Here is a 19745-nt window from a genome sequence, read left to right as displayed (position 1 = left end):
AAAACATATATTATAAGTTAATTATAATATTAATAACTCTTTAGTGTATTATCTTAATTGATATGGTTTAGTTTTTACTACAAACCTCTATAGACCCACAGTCTGTGAAACAACACAACTCTTTCTAAGACAAAATTAACAAATCCTATATTCCGACTAAAATAGAGTAGATGATACATTCTATGGACAAAGTCTAAGAGACAATATATTTTTTTCATTTTTTATTTTTTTTAAAACAAAAGACAGTACAAAAATTAAAGATACATGAAAAAATAACAAATTTCTAAGAAATTTCATCTTAGAAAGATATAGATTTGCATTTTCAACCTTAAAGGAAAAAAATTACAAACACAGCAACTATGATAGTGTGTGAGGGACACGCAACACCCTGGACTAGTAATATGGCAGTTGATTAGGTCTGAAGTAATCGGTGGCCCTGGATCCAAAAAAGCCGCGTGTGGAGGCAGAATAGTACCCCATGAAGGATTGGCGCCTTGGGAAACCTACGGTAGAGTGCATGGTGGTCGCCAGAAGTGGAGAACAGCAAATCGGCCTTTCTCCATTCTTAGCTTGGAAAAACACCAAAAAAGAAAAAGATAATGAGAAAATCCAAGAGAAGAGGGAGGAAGGAGCAGCACCCCCTTTGCACAGTCTCTTTGGGGTGCCTTGTATTCAATGTGTTGGTCATGTGCATGCTTATTAGTAGAGTAATGTTATTTACAAGTTGATAGGTCAACACATGACTATTTATTATGAAATTCAAAATAATTACAAAAAAATTTAAGATTTCGTTTGGTTACACAATTTAGATAAGATGAAATGTTTTAAATAATAATGAATAAAATATTGTTATAATATAATTTTTTAATATTAGTTTTGTATTGAAATTTAAAAAAGTTAAATTATTTATTATAATTTGTATGAAAATTTAAAAAAATTATAATGATTAAATTAAATGAGATGAGATAAAAAGTTAAAAGCACGCATAATTACTTTTTTATATTGGTTGATGATATACATAGGCACGGCGGCCGGATTCCACCATGAATGATATGCATGTTTTGTTGGTCTATAACCAAACTTGCAAATTTATCTTTCATTCGGTAGTATCTGTAGATATATAACTTTTGTTGGATAGAAAATGATGATGATAATTACATGCGACTACAGCTACAATTTGGTTGTTTTCCATCATTCATGATTGACTACATCATGTTCATTAGTAAAGACGACTTGACTCCTCATGAAAAGGCTTAGTAGCTGGCTAGCTAGCTAGCTCGCTCTGGCTCCATTAATATAGCAGCTTGACGTTGACTTCTCATAAAAAAAATTACGTGCATGCCACTGATAAGGTAATATTGCAATAAAAAATTTTATGTGTAATTATTTTTACAGATTTTTTTATGCACTTCAGTGATATGATTGATTGTGTATTAAAAAAAAATTAATCCAGTCAATCATATCAGTGGAGTACGTAGAGAATACACAAAAATGACTGTATATAACATTACTCTATTGTTATTGAGTCGAATCATGCATGGAATTAATAACGATTGTTGATTCAAAGTTCAATATTAGACAGTTTCAAATATGGAAAGAGGCCGTCGGTAAGAATTAGCTGGAACAAACACGGAATTACTACCGGCCTGCCGCGGCTGGCCTGTTCTTCAAAAGATGTTGAATAAGTACTACTAAGTTGTGAAAATGGTGTGGAAATGCTTATAGAGTCATGGCCACCACAACATTCGACAGTCAACTACCTTTTGCTAATATTTGAATATATACATAATTCTCTCGAAATTACTAATTTGATCACTAGTTAACACTTGATCATGTAATTAAAAACTATCATGAATTAATGCAGCACCCGAACCCCACATATATAATAAACCTAAAAGTAGGGATTGTAAACACACCGACCGAATGTGTATATATATGTGTGTGTGTGTGTGATTGATAAAGTTCACATTTTTAATTAGTGGTCGCTTCCAGGTAGGATTTGGCTCCAATTTCTTTAGTTATATATGTGTACAGAAGCAAACTTCCGAATTGAAGGAATCAATTAATCGAAAGGGACCAGAATCTTGGGATCGATATAGAGTAATTTAAGTCAATTTTTTCGTTAGAAGACCACCGACGTTGGTGGGACCATATAGAATTGATGTGCATACTATTTTGCAGCAGAGAGCTAGGCCACCGTCCGAGTCACAGCAAGCTAGCTAGTGTCATTATCCAAAACCGATCCAGTCCCGAGGATTTGCCACCGCATGCATTAGCGTTGCACGAGCATCGATCGATGGCTACATTTTGTTGACATGCATTCCCTTACGCCAGCTTGTTAATTATAATCTACGACTTTGGCCTATATATTATATATTTGTTCAAAATGTCGACCCCAGCTTTCATATTGCATGCGAGGCTTGTGTGTCTTTGGAATAATCCCAACCCTAGCTGCTTTCACGTTTATTCCCAATTCCAAGCATGTTGTGCATCTCGTGGCATTGCCGTATTACCTAACCTTTTAACTTTGCTATACATACGTGCATACATAATATATATAATATATATTTGATTAGAACCCGTAATAGTCAATATGTACGGCTGAATCTAATGATCAAAAGCAAGTCATTGTCCAGTAACAATATGTATATTGGCAGTACAGGTACGTGGCGCTATATTAGGGCTTGGTGGTCATGGCCCGCCCCCAGCTAAAACTTTGAATTTCCCTATATATATATATGGTTGCTATAAAAAGAATACTTTCATGAAAGAATCCCCGTGGTTTCTTACGATCACACAATATTTCAACTGGCCCTCCCAAATCGTAGAAATTTTCATCAGTAGTACTTGATTTACAGCAGCTTGCTCAAAACAATTATCATCCTGAAGGAAACGTACAAATCGAATAACGAGTATATATATATAAGCTCATGTATTCAGTAACGCTTATAAATTGTCTTTAGTAAGGCTGTTATATCATCTTGTGCATAACTAGCTACTAGCTAAAACCTATTGATCAGATTTAGAGCAGAACCAACCTATTAAAGATATAATATTAGCTCTTTATTTTCTGCATAGAGAGGACAATGTGGAAGATATTCTAACAGATTACGGTTTTTGTCGAATAGATTTTTGAAATCCTGACGTTAAAAACATGCATAAAATTCCTAGGTCTCTTTAAAGGATCGAATTAGATACAAAAAAAGATATATGGTGCCAGAGAATAATGATCTTTCTACGAAATCTAGCATAAATCATGTTTGAAAGGGATAGCATGTGTGATACCATGCACAGATTATGATGTGTGTTTGAGTCCCCGTCATGGATGGGTAGATCTCGAGTGAATAAAGTGTTTTACGGATATTAAGTCGATCTCATAATATCGGTAAGAGAAATGTTATGGCTACAAAAACATCCTATAAAAATAAACTAATAAATTAACATGATTTCATATAATATATTAGATTTACTTTATAATAAAAATATCACGTCAAGTCATATAATTAGTTTGTAGATTTATTTTTATGAAATTTTTTTATAGTTAAAGTATTTATCTATCGGCATCTAGCTGCTAGATGGAAGTGGAATTAGCTTATAAGCTTTTGGAAGCATATATAGACGTACGTAGAGATCACAATTGTTGTTGTTATCTCTGGGTCGTGACAAATTATTAGATTTCTAGATTGCGATATGTGCCCACTGCAAAGGCTCGCATTGGATGAATGGATGTTAGAAAAGAAATTAATTGCTTGAATGTTAACTTCATAATCTTAATGGATCTTCGATCTGAACTGATCAGCTTTTTATGCATTAATAATGATCATCATCAGACGACGTTCTCGAGCCTCTGAACCATTGAAGTGTTTGCTAGATCGATCTGCCGGTTGCATGTGGTCCTGGAATAATATTGTCATGACGTCCGCGTAGATTATATATGCTTTTGGAACAGAGGCGTGATATCTAAAGGACCCTTGGGAAATGGACATTAATGTCACATGTACGTTTGTTTGCATACAATAGGCGTGCATGAGTGTTAAATGAGTTTACACGTTTTTCAAGCCCATGCAGAGCCAAAAAAAAAGAAAAAACCCATCGTTGTCATCCGTAAATAATTCCCTGCTCTCATGCACCAAATCTTTTTGTCTTGCACGTACGTAGTCTCCAATGAAAGTTGAATATTCTAAGCATGATATTATTATAAGCCCAATTGGCTAGGACTACACAATATTCTATGGGATCTTCAATTCTGCATGCAGCTTCAGCTTACTGTGAACTTGATTTCATCTTGATCACCTTTTACATATAGATGATGATAATATGCATGTATTCTCTCCAGTACTCCATCATGGTGCTCTCTTAATTGGTAATGGTGAGTGTATATGTGATATGTGCATGTATGATCTCTCTGTTTTTATTTATTATTAATCATGAGATCTGCCTGGGCTAACGAGTTTTTTGTGATGGAACGGCAAGCAGTACATTATGTACGTTTTGTGAAATTTCCAACATTAATTTCTAAAAAAAAAAAAAAAAAAACACCTATGAATTATTCTATTTTCAAATTGATAAGTCGGTATGCAGAAGAAACATTCTATATTAGTTAAATAGTAAGAATTGCTTGATAAACGTTTGGGGGAGGCTAGGGGCCGAATGTCGTGAATAAGGGACTTTTACACCCTCTAATGGAATTGCAACACGTAAGAATTGTAGGAGCGCCCCCCCCCCCCCCCCCCCCCCCCCCCCTCTCTCTCTCTCCCCACGCAAGCCATTGTAGCCCTGAAACTCTCACTCTCCTCGTGCTCTAACTGATCAGATTCGATTAACACCATATATATTCACACCTAGAATCGCAACATAGCCCCTATATGCAATAAAAATATACGAAATAAATCTTTAGATTAGGACATTGTAAAATTTGTAGAGCAACCAGTGACGAAGCAGCAATATCTGTAATACTTACAAAACAACCTGTGACAGAGAGCTACTACAATGGAGATTGACTTAGGGTTTCAGGTGCGATGGGCCTAAAACAAACGTGTAGGAAAGTGAGAGTTTCGAGGCTGCGATCACTTGCAGGGAGAGAGAGATAGAGATTTTGAATACTCTTTACACACTTCACTGATGTGATTGGCTACATTAAATTTTTTTAATACACAACCAATCACATCAATAGAGTGCACAAAAGAGTATGCAAAAGTAACTACACATAAAATTTTTGAATTCCTAAACATTTTCCTAGAGTTATAAATAAGAAAATTTCAAAACGAACTTAATGGTTTGGGTGTTGAGACATACTCAACACTTCTTAACATTATTCACTACTATTCATTACTTTATTATTACTTCTCACCTACTTTTTATTACTATTAATTACTTTTTACTATTATTTAATATTTTATTATTACTTTTTATCTATTTTTTCACAACTATTCATAACATACCTTAACACTTCTCAACACCAAAATCTAACTTTTTAAAAATGCTTTAATCACACAATCAGAAAACATGCCATGCAGGAGATTAATAAATGGGTAGTGCTAACGGCCTCCAAGCAATTATCACCGGACATATCGTTAGCATAAATTATTTGAGAAATAATATTTGCAGTCGTGATTGTGTAAATGCTGTGCAATTTTTTTAAAAAAATAAATTAATATTAGACCCATATAAAAAATAAAAAATTAAAAAAAAATTTAACTTTTTAATCATAAATTTTATATCTTTTTAAAATAATTACACTGTATTTATATATTCTACGACATGATATAACATTACTCGAATTATATTTTTTAGTGAGAATGGCAGCTGGTCATTTCAACGTCAATCGATTTGGACGGCTGATCGGTGTACTCGAAAAAAAAAAAAATGTGTTAGTTCCGTTGTACGTACTAGCTAGCTAGGTCGGTGCCTCACGATGTCAAATAGCTATGTAAATATGGTCGGCACGGGGGGTGATTTCGTCAAAAAATAAATTAGTTAGACTTGAAAAAGGCAGGATATGGATTTTTCAGAGTTACTTAAAATCCAATTAGTATATATATATATATTTAAATGTCATGGTACATATTTTAATTTAGAGTAACGCTACGTATAAAATTTAAATAGACAAATTTTACATAGATATTTTATATAAAAAAAAAAGGTTTCACTAAAATAAATAAAAAATTAATTTTTTTAAGGTGTGATATACTTTTCTATATATAAAGACGTGCACAAAACTTATTTATTTCATTTCTAGGTGTAGATATATTAATAATACTGGAATTAATTTTAGATCTCCATTCCAATTGGCACGTAGATCATGATGATGAAATGAGTTATATCACCCAAAACTTCGTGCCCATGCATGCACATGATACTGATATACTCTGAAAGTTTTCAATCTTTTTGATCCAATGGACTTACCAAATCGGGAATACTGGAATAGCAACTTCTGGCTTTTTGATAAAGAATCGGAGCTCACCCCGATGGCAGCTATTTGGTCGGGCATGGCGTCCGCATGTTATATTTATGTACATTATATACTTCAATTGTTTTGTTTTTGTCTGTAATTTTTTTGGTTTGGTTTTTCCAAGCTTGCTAATTTTGATCATGAGGGCTTGGCAATTGCTTTTCGTCGCCGACGATAATTTCCGATCATCATTTTCGCGGACGCCCTGAAAGGACAGGTAGAGCTCACGAATCCGTCGATCAGGTGGAGGTACGTCTTGAGCTCGTGACACGTGGCGACGTTGAAACCGCTGAGGTAAGGGGAGTCCCTACTGCTCAGTCGCAGCTCCCGCCCCACCTCGGCGTACCCCCACTGCGTGTCCTCTACGCGCTTTTGGATCCAGCTTGGCAGCCCAGCTGTCACTTGGACTAGGTTATTGTATGGCAAATCGTCCGTGTCAATGTTTTCGTCGTCTTTGATGACGAAACCTGGTACTTTAGTTATTAGGTCGTCCGAGTTCACGATGCGTAGAATTTTGGTGCCCTGCCTTTCTAGGTGTTTCCTGAAGATCCGGTTGCCGACTCGGGGCCCTCCGAAGGAGATGACCGTGACGAGCGGTGCGCGTTTGAAGGTTGTCTTGATGTCGTACGCAGTGAGGATCGCTATGGCCGCCCCGAGGCTATGCCCAGTGATGGTCAAGCTCAGGGGCTCGTCTCCGTACGACTGGATGATCCGGGAGATTTCTTCGCGTACCATTTGTTGGAGACTTGGTGAACCAGGGGTTCCGGAGGTGTAGAGACTCAGGAACCCGCTCTCCACCATGGGTCCGCATGTCCCGTCGCTGTCGGAACCAGCATTGGGAAGGTGGGTCAGTGTGGCGCGGAGATTCTCTACCCACTCCAAGCATGTGGCGGTGCCTCTGAAAGCAATCACCACGTCTCGTCGCCCTAGCCTGGCTATTTCGTCCCTGTCTTGACAAATTGCCACGTAGCCAATCCAGCTGGACTGTGTAGCAACCCAGCTGGCCGGTGCCCTTTCGACCCAACGTGGTAACTGAATACCCGAGGTTGCACGTAGATTTTTGGTCAGACGGTATCCGGTGTCGGGTAGTCCGGCTCGCTCTAAGAGGGAGCTTCTGGGGAACATGCAGGTGGCATATGAAGGTGAAGAGGGGTCAAAGTCGAAGGACTTGTACGAAGCCTCGACAAACTGGCCGTACCGTAGAATCTCGCCACGCAAAGTGTCGTCGAGGGGGTCGAGCAAGCCGTCCCAGTTACTAATACCTTGATACTCCATCCATTTCTTTCCGAGCTTGGCTGGCCTGGGCATGAACCGGTAAGGGAAGGCGCGAGCAGTGGTGTCGTCAATGGGGTCGAGTAAGCGCTCCAGGTTCTTAATTGGTGGAACATTATTCTCGGTCAACTTGACGTTGCTGTTCTCGAGCCTAGCAGGTTGTGTACTCACAGTACTTAAGCTGCAGCAGCAGCGTGCTGGAACGAGAGCTCGGGCTGGAGGGAGCTGCGTGCATGTCCGTACGGACCTCATTGGGATCCTCAGTGTACGGGTCTCGTCCTTGATTCCCAACAAGAGGCTAGCTAATTATATCACTTGCAAAGGACTTTCAAAAGCTTAATTTCTGGTTGTATGGCTGTGTAGCTTGGCCCGCGGGTCTAAGAGTAAGAGACAGAAAAAGAGCAAGTGCTTCACAGCCACGTATAACACTCAGTTATTGCGTTTAGAAGGACTCATAGATGGGGGGGCCTTTTATAAGTAGAAAAAGTGCACAGCCCCGAGATACAGAGCAAGCTTTGATTGATACTGAAAAATTCACAACAGTGTATCTGAAGATGAGAGAGAGAGAGAGGAAGAGTTAGGTATATATGGTTGGTGGGGACGGCCGGACCGGGGACTACATGTAAGAAAACTATAAGCTAGCTGTAAATTCTGCTTAATTAATTACAAATGGCCGTACGTTTAGCTTTTGCACTACTGGAAATAATTCATTCAGACCAGGAATATTGTCATGAGGATTGTAGATATTAATATCCCTGGTAGCTTTCATTGATGGGTGAATTTAAGCAAGAGGCCGAAGATTGGGGAAAGAAGTCGGTACATCTGCATGCCCTCCATGCCATACTTTTCAAATATTATTTACAAGTCTTAAGTACTATATATTATTATATTCAAACCCGCTGTCCCATTTTTGTCTTTCCCGATCATAGAGTTTTTACGGGCATTAATCAAGCGCACTGATAATGAGTATTGTCAAATGTCAATCTCGGAGAGAGAAGCGAATAATATGGCAATTGGGATGTAAGGGGATTTCGGATTCTTGTCTCTATCATGGAGTTATACGCCAACAAAACTGTAAGATCATCAAATGAATGGTTCAAAACCCATACATGTAGATACTTCGAAAGTTTTGAACATTGTAACAAATTATGAATGGTTTATTAACATCTGTACTATATGAGATTATGAGGTGTACGTGTGGCACAGTGGGCCACACGTAGATGTTCGATCAGGGGACCATAGTATGTACGTAGCTTGACTTTCCGACACTCTAGCTACTACATATAATATGTTTTCTTTTTTATATATTTCTTTTAATTTCAAACTTTCACTAACCACCTTCATATGTTTTATTTGCTAGTAAAACAAACTCTCGTGTGGTCAATTGGACTCATCTACCTCTTAGAATTACTCAATTATTTGAAATGACATTTTTACATTTTAAGAATGATTTTTCTTTTAATATTAATCATATCTATAGAAAAGGTAACGCGATAGTAAACAGTCTAACAAACTATGGTATTATAGAACATATGGTAAGTTTTTCATCTATAATTCAATTCCCTAAGCATATACTTGCCATATTCTTTAGATCGTGCAGGTCTTTCTACTATTAGGTATTAGATTTTATAGGTTTTTTTTACTTTCTTGTAATATCTATGTAAGGTGTTTGTTTTTTTTTCCTTTTGCGGAAGTTGGGTTTGGGTCTTTGTAATCCTAAGTACGTTTCGTTATATGTACAAGATATTCCCCCGCTATAAATAAGGATAATTAATAAGATTGGAGTCCATCATCTTCTTTAAAGAAATATTAAAGATGAAAAATCATTATCTATAAATCATTATATTAAATTGGTGTTTAGACAGAATAATTTATGACTTTGTCACAGGTAGGTGGATTATTTATAAATTTCTAATAGCCAAAACACATTCATGACGCGAGACTCTACATTAATCATGTTATGGCTCTCTAAAAGGAAGCAAAAGATGTGAACGGTATTTCATTGAGAGAGAGAGAGAGAGAGAGAGAGAGAGAGAGATTGCGTTAAGTATTGTGTGGTTGATTATTGGTGGTGACGAAGGAAACATAACTGGAAAAACCGGACAGATGTTGGCGATGAACGACGGGATGGAGGGTATGTAGTATGGTTAGAGGTTTTGGAGCTATGGGGTCGCAGTCACATCCGGCGGTCCGCATGATCCAATCAAGTGTGGACTTTGACTCGGCCGAAATGTTAAGTGGCAAAACGACACACCTTTATTTCCGACCGAAACAATTACGCCACGCGGCTCTATATACTGTACCCTTGAGGACGGTATCAGTACTCGACTCGGCCCAGTTAGGTTCGGCTAGCTACAGCTCGGCATTAGCCATTGAGTGTGAATAAAGTAACTGACGGTGAGTTTGACTAATACCTCAGGGCAACAATACTAAAATTTGACTAAAAATTGAAGAATATGAAGTCAAAATTAATACAGATTAATTATGTTAAAGTTAAAATAATAATATAATATTTTATATTTTAATAATATGTTTGATATAATTTTTTTATATTTTTTAAATATATTTTATATATTAATTAATAATTTATTTTTTCTTTAAAATTATTTTTTTTTTCAATTATTTTTTTCTTAACCTAATTATCTAAGAAACACATTTAGAAATATTTTTAGAGAAAATATTATTTTAGAAATAAATAATGACTGACTAAATTTAAAAATAAATAAATAAATTATTACAACTCAAAACTCAAGACTACGGTTATACAAACCATTTTTACTAAGTTAAACAAAATTTAACTAAACACTAATGGCTATATCTTTTTGCAGTGGAATCGTACTCATTCATTCCATACTACATTAATGGACCTACATTAGCAAATTAAAAAATATAAGAAAATAATACAGAGGGTTCTCCTGCATGTACATGATACTTAAATATTTCATAATCAATAAAAACCCGAATTATTATTCAAAATTTTCTAAACCACTCGTAATTTATTTATTTTTTTAAAAGAAAATCGATACCATTATATATATATATATATATATATATATATATATTATCGGGATCATTTATATATTTATATATATGAAAATATATATCATTATAAATTATAACAGATGGATACTTCATGTAGGTCCTGTATTAATTCATTTTTTTCTCCACGACTGCACGCCGACTGAATTTTCCGACTGCAAAAAATATTTCTCCTTTATTATTGAATACACTAGCTAGCTGATCATTCATAATTTCATAGGCAAGAACTAATGGCCAACGATTAGGAAAAAAAAAAAAAAAAAAAACAGAACTAATGGCCAACATCCACACGCGTAAGAATATCTACAAACGTGGTTGAAATTTTATTTCATGAGGTGGTTTAAATATCTCCAAGAAAAATATAAACAAGAAATATTATAACAAGTAATTAAGCCCCTTTCTTCTCACTCATCCCGTTTTTCTCTCGGGAAAAAACCTTTCTTACCATTCGATATATATAACCCCTTCTCCACTCCACCGGCCAGGGGCTGTCTTTGCCAGACATATCCACAGCTTTTTTTTTCTCTTTTTTTGTTTTCGTAATTTTCTGCCCATAGCTCCAAAAAGGGCTGATTTGCTGTACACCGGCCACCATTAAATGCCATGCACCCCACTATCAGGGTCTTCAGCCGCCAATCTTTAAGACGAAAGCAGAAAACTTTTCAAAAGAGCGGTGTGTGTACCTCACTACATATGAGATTCACATGTCGTCATGTTAAGAGATGTTTGTTTCCACCATAAGAGGCATCAACGGAGTCAGTGGCCTCAGATCTCTTAGATCTGATCTTTACTTTTCTATAAATGATAGAGCATGAGCCCCACGTGCCTCCACAGTTAGTGGTGGTTCTTGTGACGATTTGGTCTTTTTCTGGTTATTACTTTTCTATGTTCTTACTTTTCCTAATTAAGGATATGAAAAAGTGGTCATGGAAGTCTATTTCAATTAGTCTAGCTCAACAAATTGTATCTTACTTTTCATTACGGCTTATAGCCGTAGTCTTATAATTTATTTATCAGATTATGTTAAAACTGATTTAAATAACTTTTTCTTGTTAAAAATGGGTGAGAACCATCTTTTTTAATTTAAATTTATTTATTTTTAATATTATTGTATTTGTTAATTTTGAGATAATTATTGAAGACTTCTATCTTATTAATTCTTATAGCTTGTCATTTATAATTTGCAATGTTTGCTTAAAATATATATATATATATATATAAGTATGAGCAGATTTCCAGGATGCCGTAGCGATATGTCTCCCAGAATGTCAAACTGGCAAGCAGTAAAGCACACTATGGCTAGAATAGATACTTTGATAGTCGAATAGTTGAGTTGACATTTAACTTTGCATATGGCCGCGTGCACTCATGCAATGCAACTTGTATATATCTAAGCCTACTAGGAGGACAACTGTACTAGCCAATGCCCTAATTAAGCCAAATGATTGAAAAAAGCCATATCAGTCGGTTGCTGCTAGCGCGGTGCAAATGGCGCTGACTTAGAAAAATAAACACGGTACTATTTTCGTGTTTTCTCTTATTTTTCTAGTCTCTTTTTCGAAAAATTGATTCTATATTTTTCTACTTCGATCCCCATTTCCCACGTAGTAAAAGAGCCGTGTGCTTCTTCTTGAATAGTGACGATAGACAAGAGAGATCAAGGGCTGCTGCTTGCCCGTTGATCTTGAAGCTTCAACCCAAGTTGCTGTGTGAGCTAGTGAGCAAATCCGTCGAAATTGAGAACCCAATGAATATAAATTCTTGAAGGATTTGCGAGAAATGTACTTTAAGTGAAAAGAGTGGCTTACTAGGTTTTGAAGAAAATGACGAAACCGAAACAAACATAAATTCCTGAAAAATCTGCAGGTGCAAGATTCAGAGATTGATCGAGGCATTTGAAAATTGCATCTAAAAGGGTTGGGTGAGCTCAGTGGAGGAAAGTGTAAGCACGGCTTAGAAATCAAATTGGAGTAAATTCTAAACCAGTAAAAGTGGTTGATAGGAAAAAGTGATGTGATTTGAACAAAGAATTCGTCTCTCTTTTTTTAACGAATAATGGTAGCCTTACTATTATTTTATAACTCTTCTACCACTTTTTTTTTTTTTTAAATTTTTCTTTTACTTACTGATTAAGAAAGTGACTACCAATAAAATTGTATATTTTTTAAATTTTTTCTTAATGATTAAATATATTAAAAAAATACTTAAAAAAAAATAAAGAAAAAACAAATACACTACAAGTGGTAAAGTGATGGTAAAAGAGTGATAAGTCTATCATTATCCTTTTTTAACAACCACGTCTCTTTGTTTGAAGATTTTATTTTTATATATTTTTTATAAAGAGTTCCATCTCTTCATTGGTCTCCCTTTCTTCACCTTTTTAATTGGAGTACCAGAAGATGGATTATGAGCTCCAGACTCGTGTCCATTGCTTGAGGTAGATCTTGTTTGGAGATTGCCCATTTGTTCTATCTTGCAAGTATGTTTCTTTTGTACAACTAAACTATACAGATGCCCATGAAAATAAAGACTGATGCAGATGCACACGATAGACCCATAACCAGAGCTTTGTTTTTTGATTTCAGGTTTTTAGTGCTGGAGTTTCTGTTCAAAGGGTTGTGTTTTTGGATGGGTCTGCGACCCATAACCTAAAATTTTGCAGCTATTTTGAGGTGCACTAGCTTGGTGATGATGAGGTTGGCGAACCCAAAAGGCAAAGTTCGGATTTTTTAAAAAACTGATATGGAGTCAATGACCATGCGCACCAGTTGTATATAACGATTGTATATAGAAGAATTGCACATGATTACATACCATGACTGCAAGGAAATTATTCATATATCTATTTTTTTATTTTAAGAAAGGAAACTCTTGTATGTCGCTTGCAAGTGACAGCTGGTCAATTTTTTTTTTTAATTAATGATTAAGAAAATAGTTTTAAATGTATTAATATATTTAAAAAAAACTAAATTTATTAAAAAAATGTGAAAAGAACAATTTTTTTTTTTAAACCTGGATAGCACAGTAGCCCCACTCTTTAAGAAACTATTGTCAATTCATGCATACAAAAATTTATATTTATGATCATATATATGCAGGAATATTTACATATAAAACATTATCTTATAAATTAATTATTGTATTTGGAGCTCCATTATATTATTTTTTTTTTTTTGTGTAACTAGCCTGATCTTCACTACTGTTGATATTCTCTACAGACAAAAGTCTAAAAAATAGTATTCTACCTAAATAGAGACTCAACCTCACACTTCATAAAAAAATATGACTCAACTTCTACTGATAAACATACAAGAAATAAACTCTTTTAAAAAAAAAACTAAACAATAAGGAATAACAAAATAGATGGGAAAAAGAACGTATTACAGTTTAGATCAACTTTAATAGATTTAAGAATATGTGACAGTGCGTGAAGGCAACACGCTTATATATTTTCAGCCACAAAAGTCAGATCTAGTGGCGATTCTGGTGATCCGGTGCATGTGGCTAGTAAAGTTGCCGGAAAGGATGACACCTGAGGACCACGAGTAGTTGTGAGTGGTGCGTGAGGACCACGCATGGTGATTTTAGCAAAACTACCACTATCTTCTGAACAATTTGCGATTTGTGAGTTTTTTTATGCTGCATGTCTCTCGAAAGTTGCTGAAAAACTATAGATCTATCTTTTTTAGCCTTGAAAGAAACAAAATAAATTAAGTAAAGAGAACTACCTTGATAGACAAGGTGGGTAGATAGAGAAGTGACGGAAGGAGAGGGAGAAGGCCCTTATGAGATCTATAGACTTTTTAGGAGAGAGAGAGAGAGAGAGAGAGAGAGAGAGAGAGAGAGAGAGAGAGAGAGAGAGAGAGAGAGAGAGAGAGAGAGAGAGAGAGATTTTTTTCCTCGGCCGGAACTCACACACTAAACCCTTTTTCTATCTTGCTTTTAAGCCTTCTAATAATTGCTTCCAAATATACAAATATATAATTTATTATAAGACAAGTGTTATTTTCACACACCCGTCTCCTAAAAATAAATTTGTAAATTGATATGAATTTTAATGATATATTAGATCTATTTTATAACAAAAATAATTTTATAATTTAACAAATCACATCAAATCTTGTATGTTTATAAATTTATTTTTACAAAATCGATTTGTTTATGATCAAACATTAAAGCATTTCTCCTGTCATAATAGATGGGAAAATTAAGGTTTTTTGGGTCCATAGAATATTTCCCCTCTATCTCTCTCTGTCTCTCTCTCTCTCTCTTCCCTCCCTGCCTCTTGAATCTATTTAAGAATTTCTTAAAAAATATTTATTAGTAAGTTCGCTTATTAAAACATCTAACATACCACATTAACTAATATAAAAAAGTGTTAATATCTTGACACTTTTTATAATTGTGATAAATATCACAGATAGATGGTAATCATGATGTGATCGTTATATATTATGTTTACACATATATATGATCACCAATTCTAAATAACAAAGAATGTGACCTCTCGTCTGCTCTCTCTAGATTTTAAACCTCTCCCTTCTGTCTAAACACCCACCAAAGTTCTTGGCTAGAGGGGGTGGGAGCTTCACCTCCCTTCCCCCTCCCTCCATCTCCCCGCCTCCCTCCCCCTCCCCCTTCTGGTTTGTGTTTTTTTTATTTTTATTTTTTTTTTCAGGCCAAATAAGGAAGAATCACAGATGTGGAAGAATACGGCGACCACCGACCAACACGTGCCCCTTCATGACGTTGCCTAGCCACCGATCTTCAAGACCACCAAATACGGTGCCAAACGGAGCAGAGAATGACCCGCACACGCAGGTTAAAGGTTCCCAGCGTTCTGGCACGTGGCTCTCATGCGCCACCGAGAATGCCTCTACCAAAGCTACAAGTGGCGTTTCTGGGGCCTGTGAGTCGGGGACTTCCAAGATCGCACGTCGGTTCTCTACTAGCGTGGCGCGTGTTCTACATGCGCTACAGTTAGGGGTGAGTATCGGCCGGTCCGGACCGGCAAAACCGACCGGACCGGCACTGTTTGGACCGTACCGAACCGGACCGAGAGGATTCGGTCCGGTCCCGGTCCAATTTTTAAGGGACCGAGAGGATTCGGTCCGGTCCCGGTCCGGGAGTTTTTCACCCCGGACCGGACCGAACCGAACCGAATAGAAATTAAAAAAAAAATTATTTATATATATTATTTATATAATAGTTGTATATAATTAATTATATAATTATATATGGTATATAAAAATATTAATAGTCTAATATAGACTATAGTTATAATATGTATTAAATAACTATAACTACATAGAGTATTAGTAATAAGAGTATTACTATTATTTAATTTAGTATTACATATAGTATTACTATCATTACATATAGTTATTAGTTATAGTATTAGTACTAGTATAGTTATTAATACTAGTATAGTTATTAGTACTAATAGACTAATAGTATTAGTTATTAGTATTACATATAGTTACATATATAGTTATCACTATAACTATTATTACATATAGTTATTAGTTATAGTATAGTTATTATTACATATAGTTATTAGTTATAGTATTATTACTAATAGACTAATAGTATTAGCATATTACTAATATATATATATAATAGTATACTATATATATATATTAAATATATTACAATATAATTACATAAGCATTAAAAAAAATGTCATTAGATAAAAAAAAAAAAAAAAGTCAACCTTGGACCGAATGGACCGACCGGACCGGACCGAACCGAATAGGACCGAACCGAACCGGTCCTGAGGGAGTTCGGTCCGGTCCAGGGTGGGAAAACCCTGGACCGAATATGTTCGGTTCGGTCCACAAAACCTCCCCGGACCGAACCGAACCGGACCGAACTCCCCCCTAGCTACAGTACCTACTGGTTACACTTGTTTTTCGTGTATAATGTTTCCATTGTAGTTTATTTTGTATTTTGTATTTTCTTTTCATAAATAAAAATCCAAAAAATAGTACCTTTGGACTTTAGTCTAAATGGAGTGGTCTCCCCCTCCACTTGACAGTGCTTGGTAGGGTTGGTGTCCCATATCCCGCTTAGTTGGGTATGAGGATTTGGTAACTTTATCATGGATAGAGTTGTGTTATCTCTTACACTTAGGTCTTTAGAGGTTGGCAGTCTAGATTAGACCATGTCAACTACATTAATGTGTTGAGAAGCTATTAATGTTTGTAACTGACTTGTTATTTAAGTTAAAGTTGTATATCTTCTTTAATGAATGGAATCATGAACTTAAATCAATCCTTGTGCATAACTCTCACACACATACATGTACACTTTTGGTATAGGGCCTATTAATTAAGCTAATATTTCCTAGTGGGTCCATCATCTTTGATTTAAAGTCCAAGAATCGCGTTGAAAGATATGAGCATTGAACATATATAGTAGTTTCCGCTTGAATGATTGTTAATTAGGTTAATAATGCTGTTAGATCATCTGCCTGTCTAGCTATTTAATTAAGCCTATTTCGACGTGCGAAGATTAATTTAAGGTACGGATGGAAACCATGAACCAGAGTCCACAGATCAATACCTGCCAAAATGGATACGAGATCAGGCGCCACATGCATGGGTTTTGTTTAACAAAAAGAAAATAGATGAAAAATATCATGTAATCATCAAAAGAAGTAAACATGATAATGGCTTGTGATCAGATTATTTTTTGTTAACAACGTCAACAACATATATAGATCAAGAAGTATTATCTTTCCGAGTACTGTAGATCAAGAAATATATGAAACCTCTGAGATTCAGATCGAAACGATCCCTCAGAAAAGCAAAAGGCCGTCCCGAAGAGTTAAGATATTTAATATGATTTTGAAAAATAAAAAGATAAATTAAAATATTATAAAGTTAACAAATTATTTGAATATAATTTTTTAATAATATTTTTATTTGAAAATTTGAAAAAATTGTGTTTTTTTTGTGTTTTATTTTTAAATTGATAAAAATTATAATAATTAAGTAATGATTAGATGAAAATATTAAAAATTTAAAATTAAAAAATATTTTATATTTGAGTCATGGAAACAATATATATATATTTATGATAATATCATTACTTTGTTACACAATCAAGATCTTAAAGATCATGATTAAGCAATCATGACAAATAATTATTAGTAGTTTCGTGTTCAAGATCATGGTTACATTTTTAACTCGTTAGGGTTTACTTTTCATCTAAAATCTATAAACTTCTACTATTCAGAGGTTTTTGTCCGCGATGATGCGTAGAAGATCTTCATAGATATCTCTACCTAATATCTATACCGAGAAAGCGACTGCCAGTGTACTTTTCATCGCACCGCTCGAGCGAGAAAATCTTCGTGTCCATACGATAGTTATGGTTAATGTATAGGTTTGTATAATATTTGTGTTAATAAACAGGTTTGCATATTCTTACTAAATTCCTGATCTTGGTTACATTTTCTAAACTTGGTAATGATCTACGTACGATCAAGAACTTGGTTAAAAAAGAAGAAGAGATCTGCATGTATCATCCAAGACAAACGTCCACTCATAACTCACTCATACTCCCTCGATCGAGCCCCTGCATGATGGAGACTGCAAAGATAAAAACTGCAATGAATTAATGGCGGTACGAGTTGCATGCGTGGGTGGTGAATCCATGCATGCGATTATTGAATCGATCCCTTTACAAAAACAAAAAAAAAAAAACAAAAAAAAGGATTGAGCAAATATGATCGATCTAGTGTAGCAGCTACAATATATACAACAAATTATTAATGTTTTGTAACGTGAACGCTTTGAATTAAGTTTTGGTGGACGCTCGTAGAATTCAAGTACTTCCTACTAAAAATTAACTTATGATCGATCCTTATTTTGAAAGATTTTGCCGTGGTGCCTATTGGAATAATTGGGATGTAACTTTCATCTTTCAAATACTCCAAACTGATCGATAATTGGCTGGCGATTCATTTTCTAAGTAAAAACAATGGATAAGTTCCCTAATTTGAAAAGATTTTTCTCGATTCCTGTTCAAAATATTGGACGAAACTTTAAAGTCATAACTACAGTACCGACGAGAATGATATTTTACTGTAATAAGTATATAGGAAAGATATCTGACTGACCGACCGGAGATCACTCCAACGACCAGCTTTGAACTTTTTATTGACTTGATTTCCCCCTGCTCAACTGCCACCTTTAAGATATGCATATTGCCTAATCTATCACCATTAATAATTGGTTTTTGTGCGTAGTAGCTTTTGAATGATGTGTACGTAGGACTTTGAGTTTGAATGCAATACCCTTTTACTTATGAGTGATAAGTGCTGCCAAGCTGGGGCACAAAGAGAAAATCCCTTTTGTCTTTTTTTTTCTTACTTTTGTGGTGGACGGCATGGGTACGTTACAGCGAAAAATTTAAGAGTTGGTAAACAAACAAGAATTTGGTGAAGCACATGCTGATCAATAGGTCGATCGACTAGGTCAAGCTAGCCCAAGCTTAGAGTAGTGTGAAAGTTCTTCGCTCGAGTCTGGAATCAGCCTTTTTCACGAACGATAGGAGGACAAAGTCGCAGACAATCCAACATGATTGCAAATTAATTAGTTAAGAATTAAGGATACCCTGTTTTAGATCAGAACAATTAATGCTTGATGTACCAGTAAAGACAATAATTTATATACTCTCGAAGCCAGGCTATTTGTTTTGTTTTGTTTTCTATTTTGTTACGAGGGTGAAAAAGAGTGAAAATGTCATGGTCAGGTTGCAAGCTCCTGTTAATGAGCCGTTAGTATATATTGGTTGTAGTGTTACAGATCATAAAATCATGATACTGGTCGGTAGTCTCCTAATTATTGGGGAACGTACCCTACTTCCAACCAAAACAAGTTATGGATATTAAAACTTATTATAGTCAAATCAATTATAAAAAAAAAGAGCAGTTGACCTAAAGTTATTATGGAATCTCGAGAAATGATTTATATAA

At 35.3% G+C, this 19745-nt stretch overlaps 1 protein-coding gene across 1 annotated transcript; it reads right to left on the bottom strand.

Moving 5' to 3' along the window:
* Window positions 1-6589: 6589 nt before the first annotated feature.
* Window positions 6590-8136, bottom strand: LOC122292159 (phospholipase A(1) DAD1, chloroplastic-like). The gene has a single exon (XM_043100391.1). It carries the CDS (start codon window positions 7973-7975, stop codon window positions 6590-6592), a length of 1386 nt encoding a protein of 461 aa, XP_042956325.1. The 5' UTR covers window positions 7976-8136.
* Between the last annotated feature and the right edge of the window lie 11609 nt (window positions 8137-19745).

This window comes from Carya illinoinensis, chromosome 13, assembly GCF_018687715.1.
Source record: "Carya illinoinensis cultivar Pawnee chromosome 13, C.illinoinensisPawnee_v1, whole genome shotgun sequence".
NCBI lineage: Eukaryota > Viridiplantae > Streptophyta > Magnoliopsida > Fagales > Juglandaceae > Carya > Carya illinoinensis.
This window is presented reverse-complemented; position numbering and strand designations above follow the sequence as displayed.

Bases quoted from the DNA above. Each gene is read 5' to 3' on its own strand.
- LOC122292159 (XM_043100391.1), bottom strand. From the start codon at position 7,975: ATGAGGTCCGTACGGACATGCACGCAGCTCCCTCCAGCCCGAGCTCTC.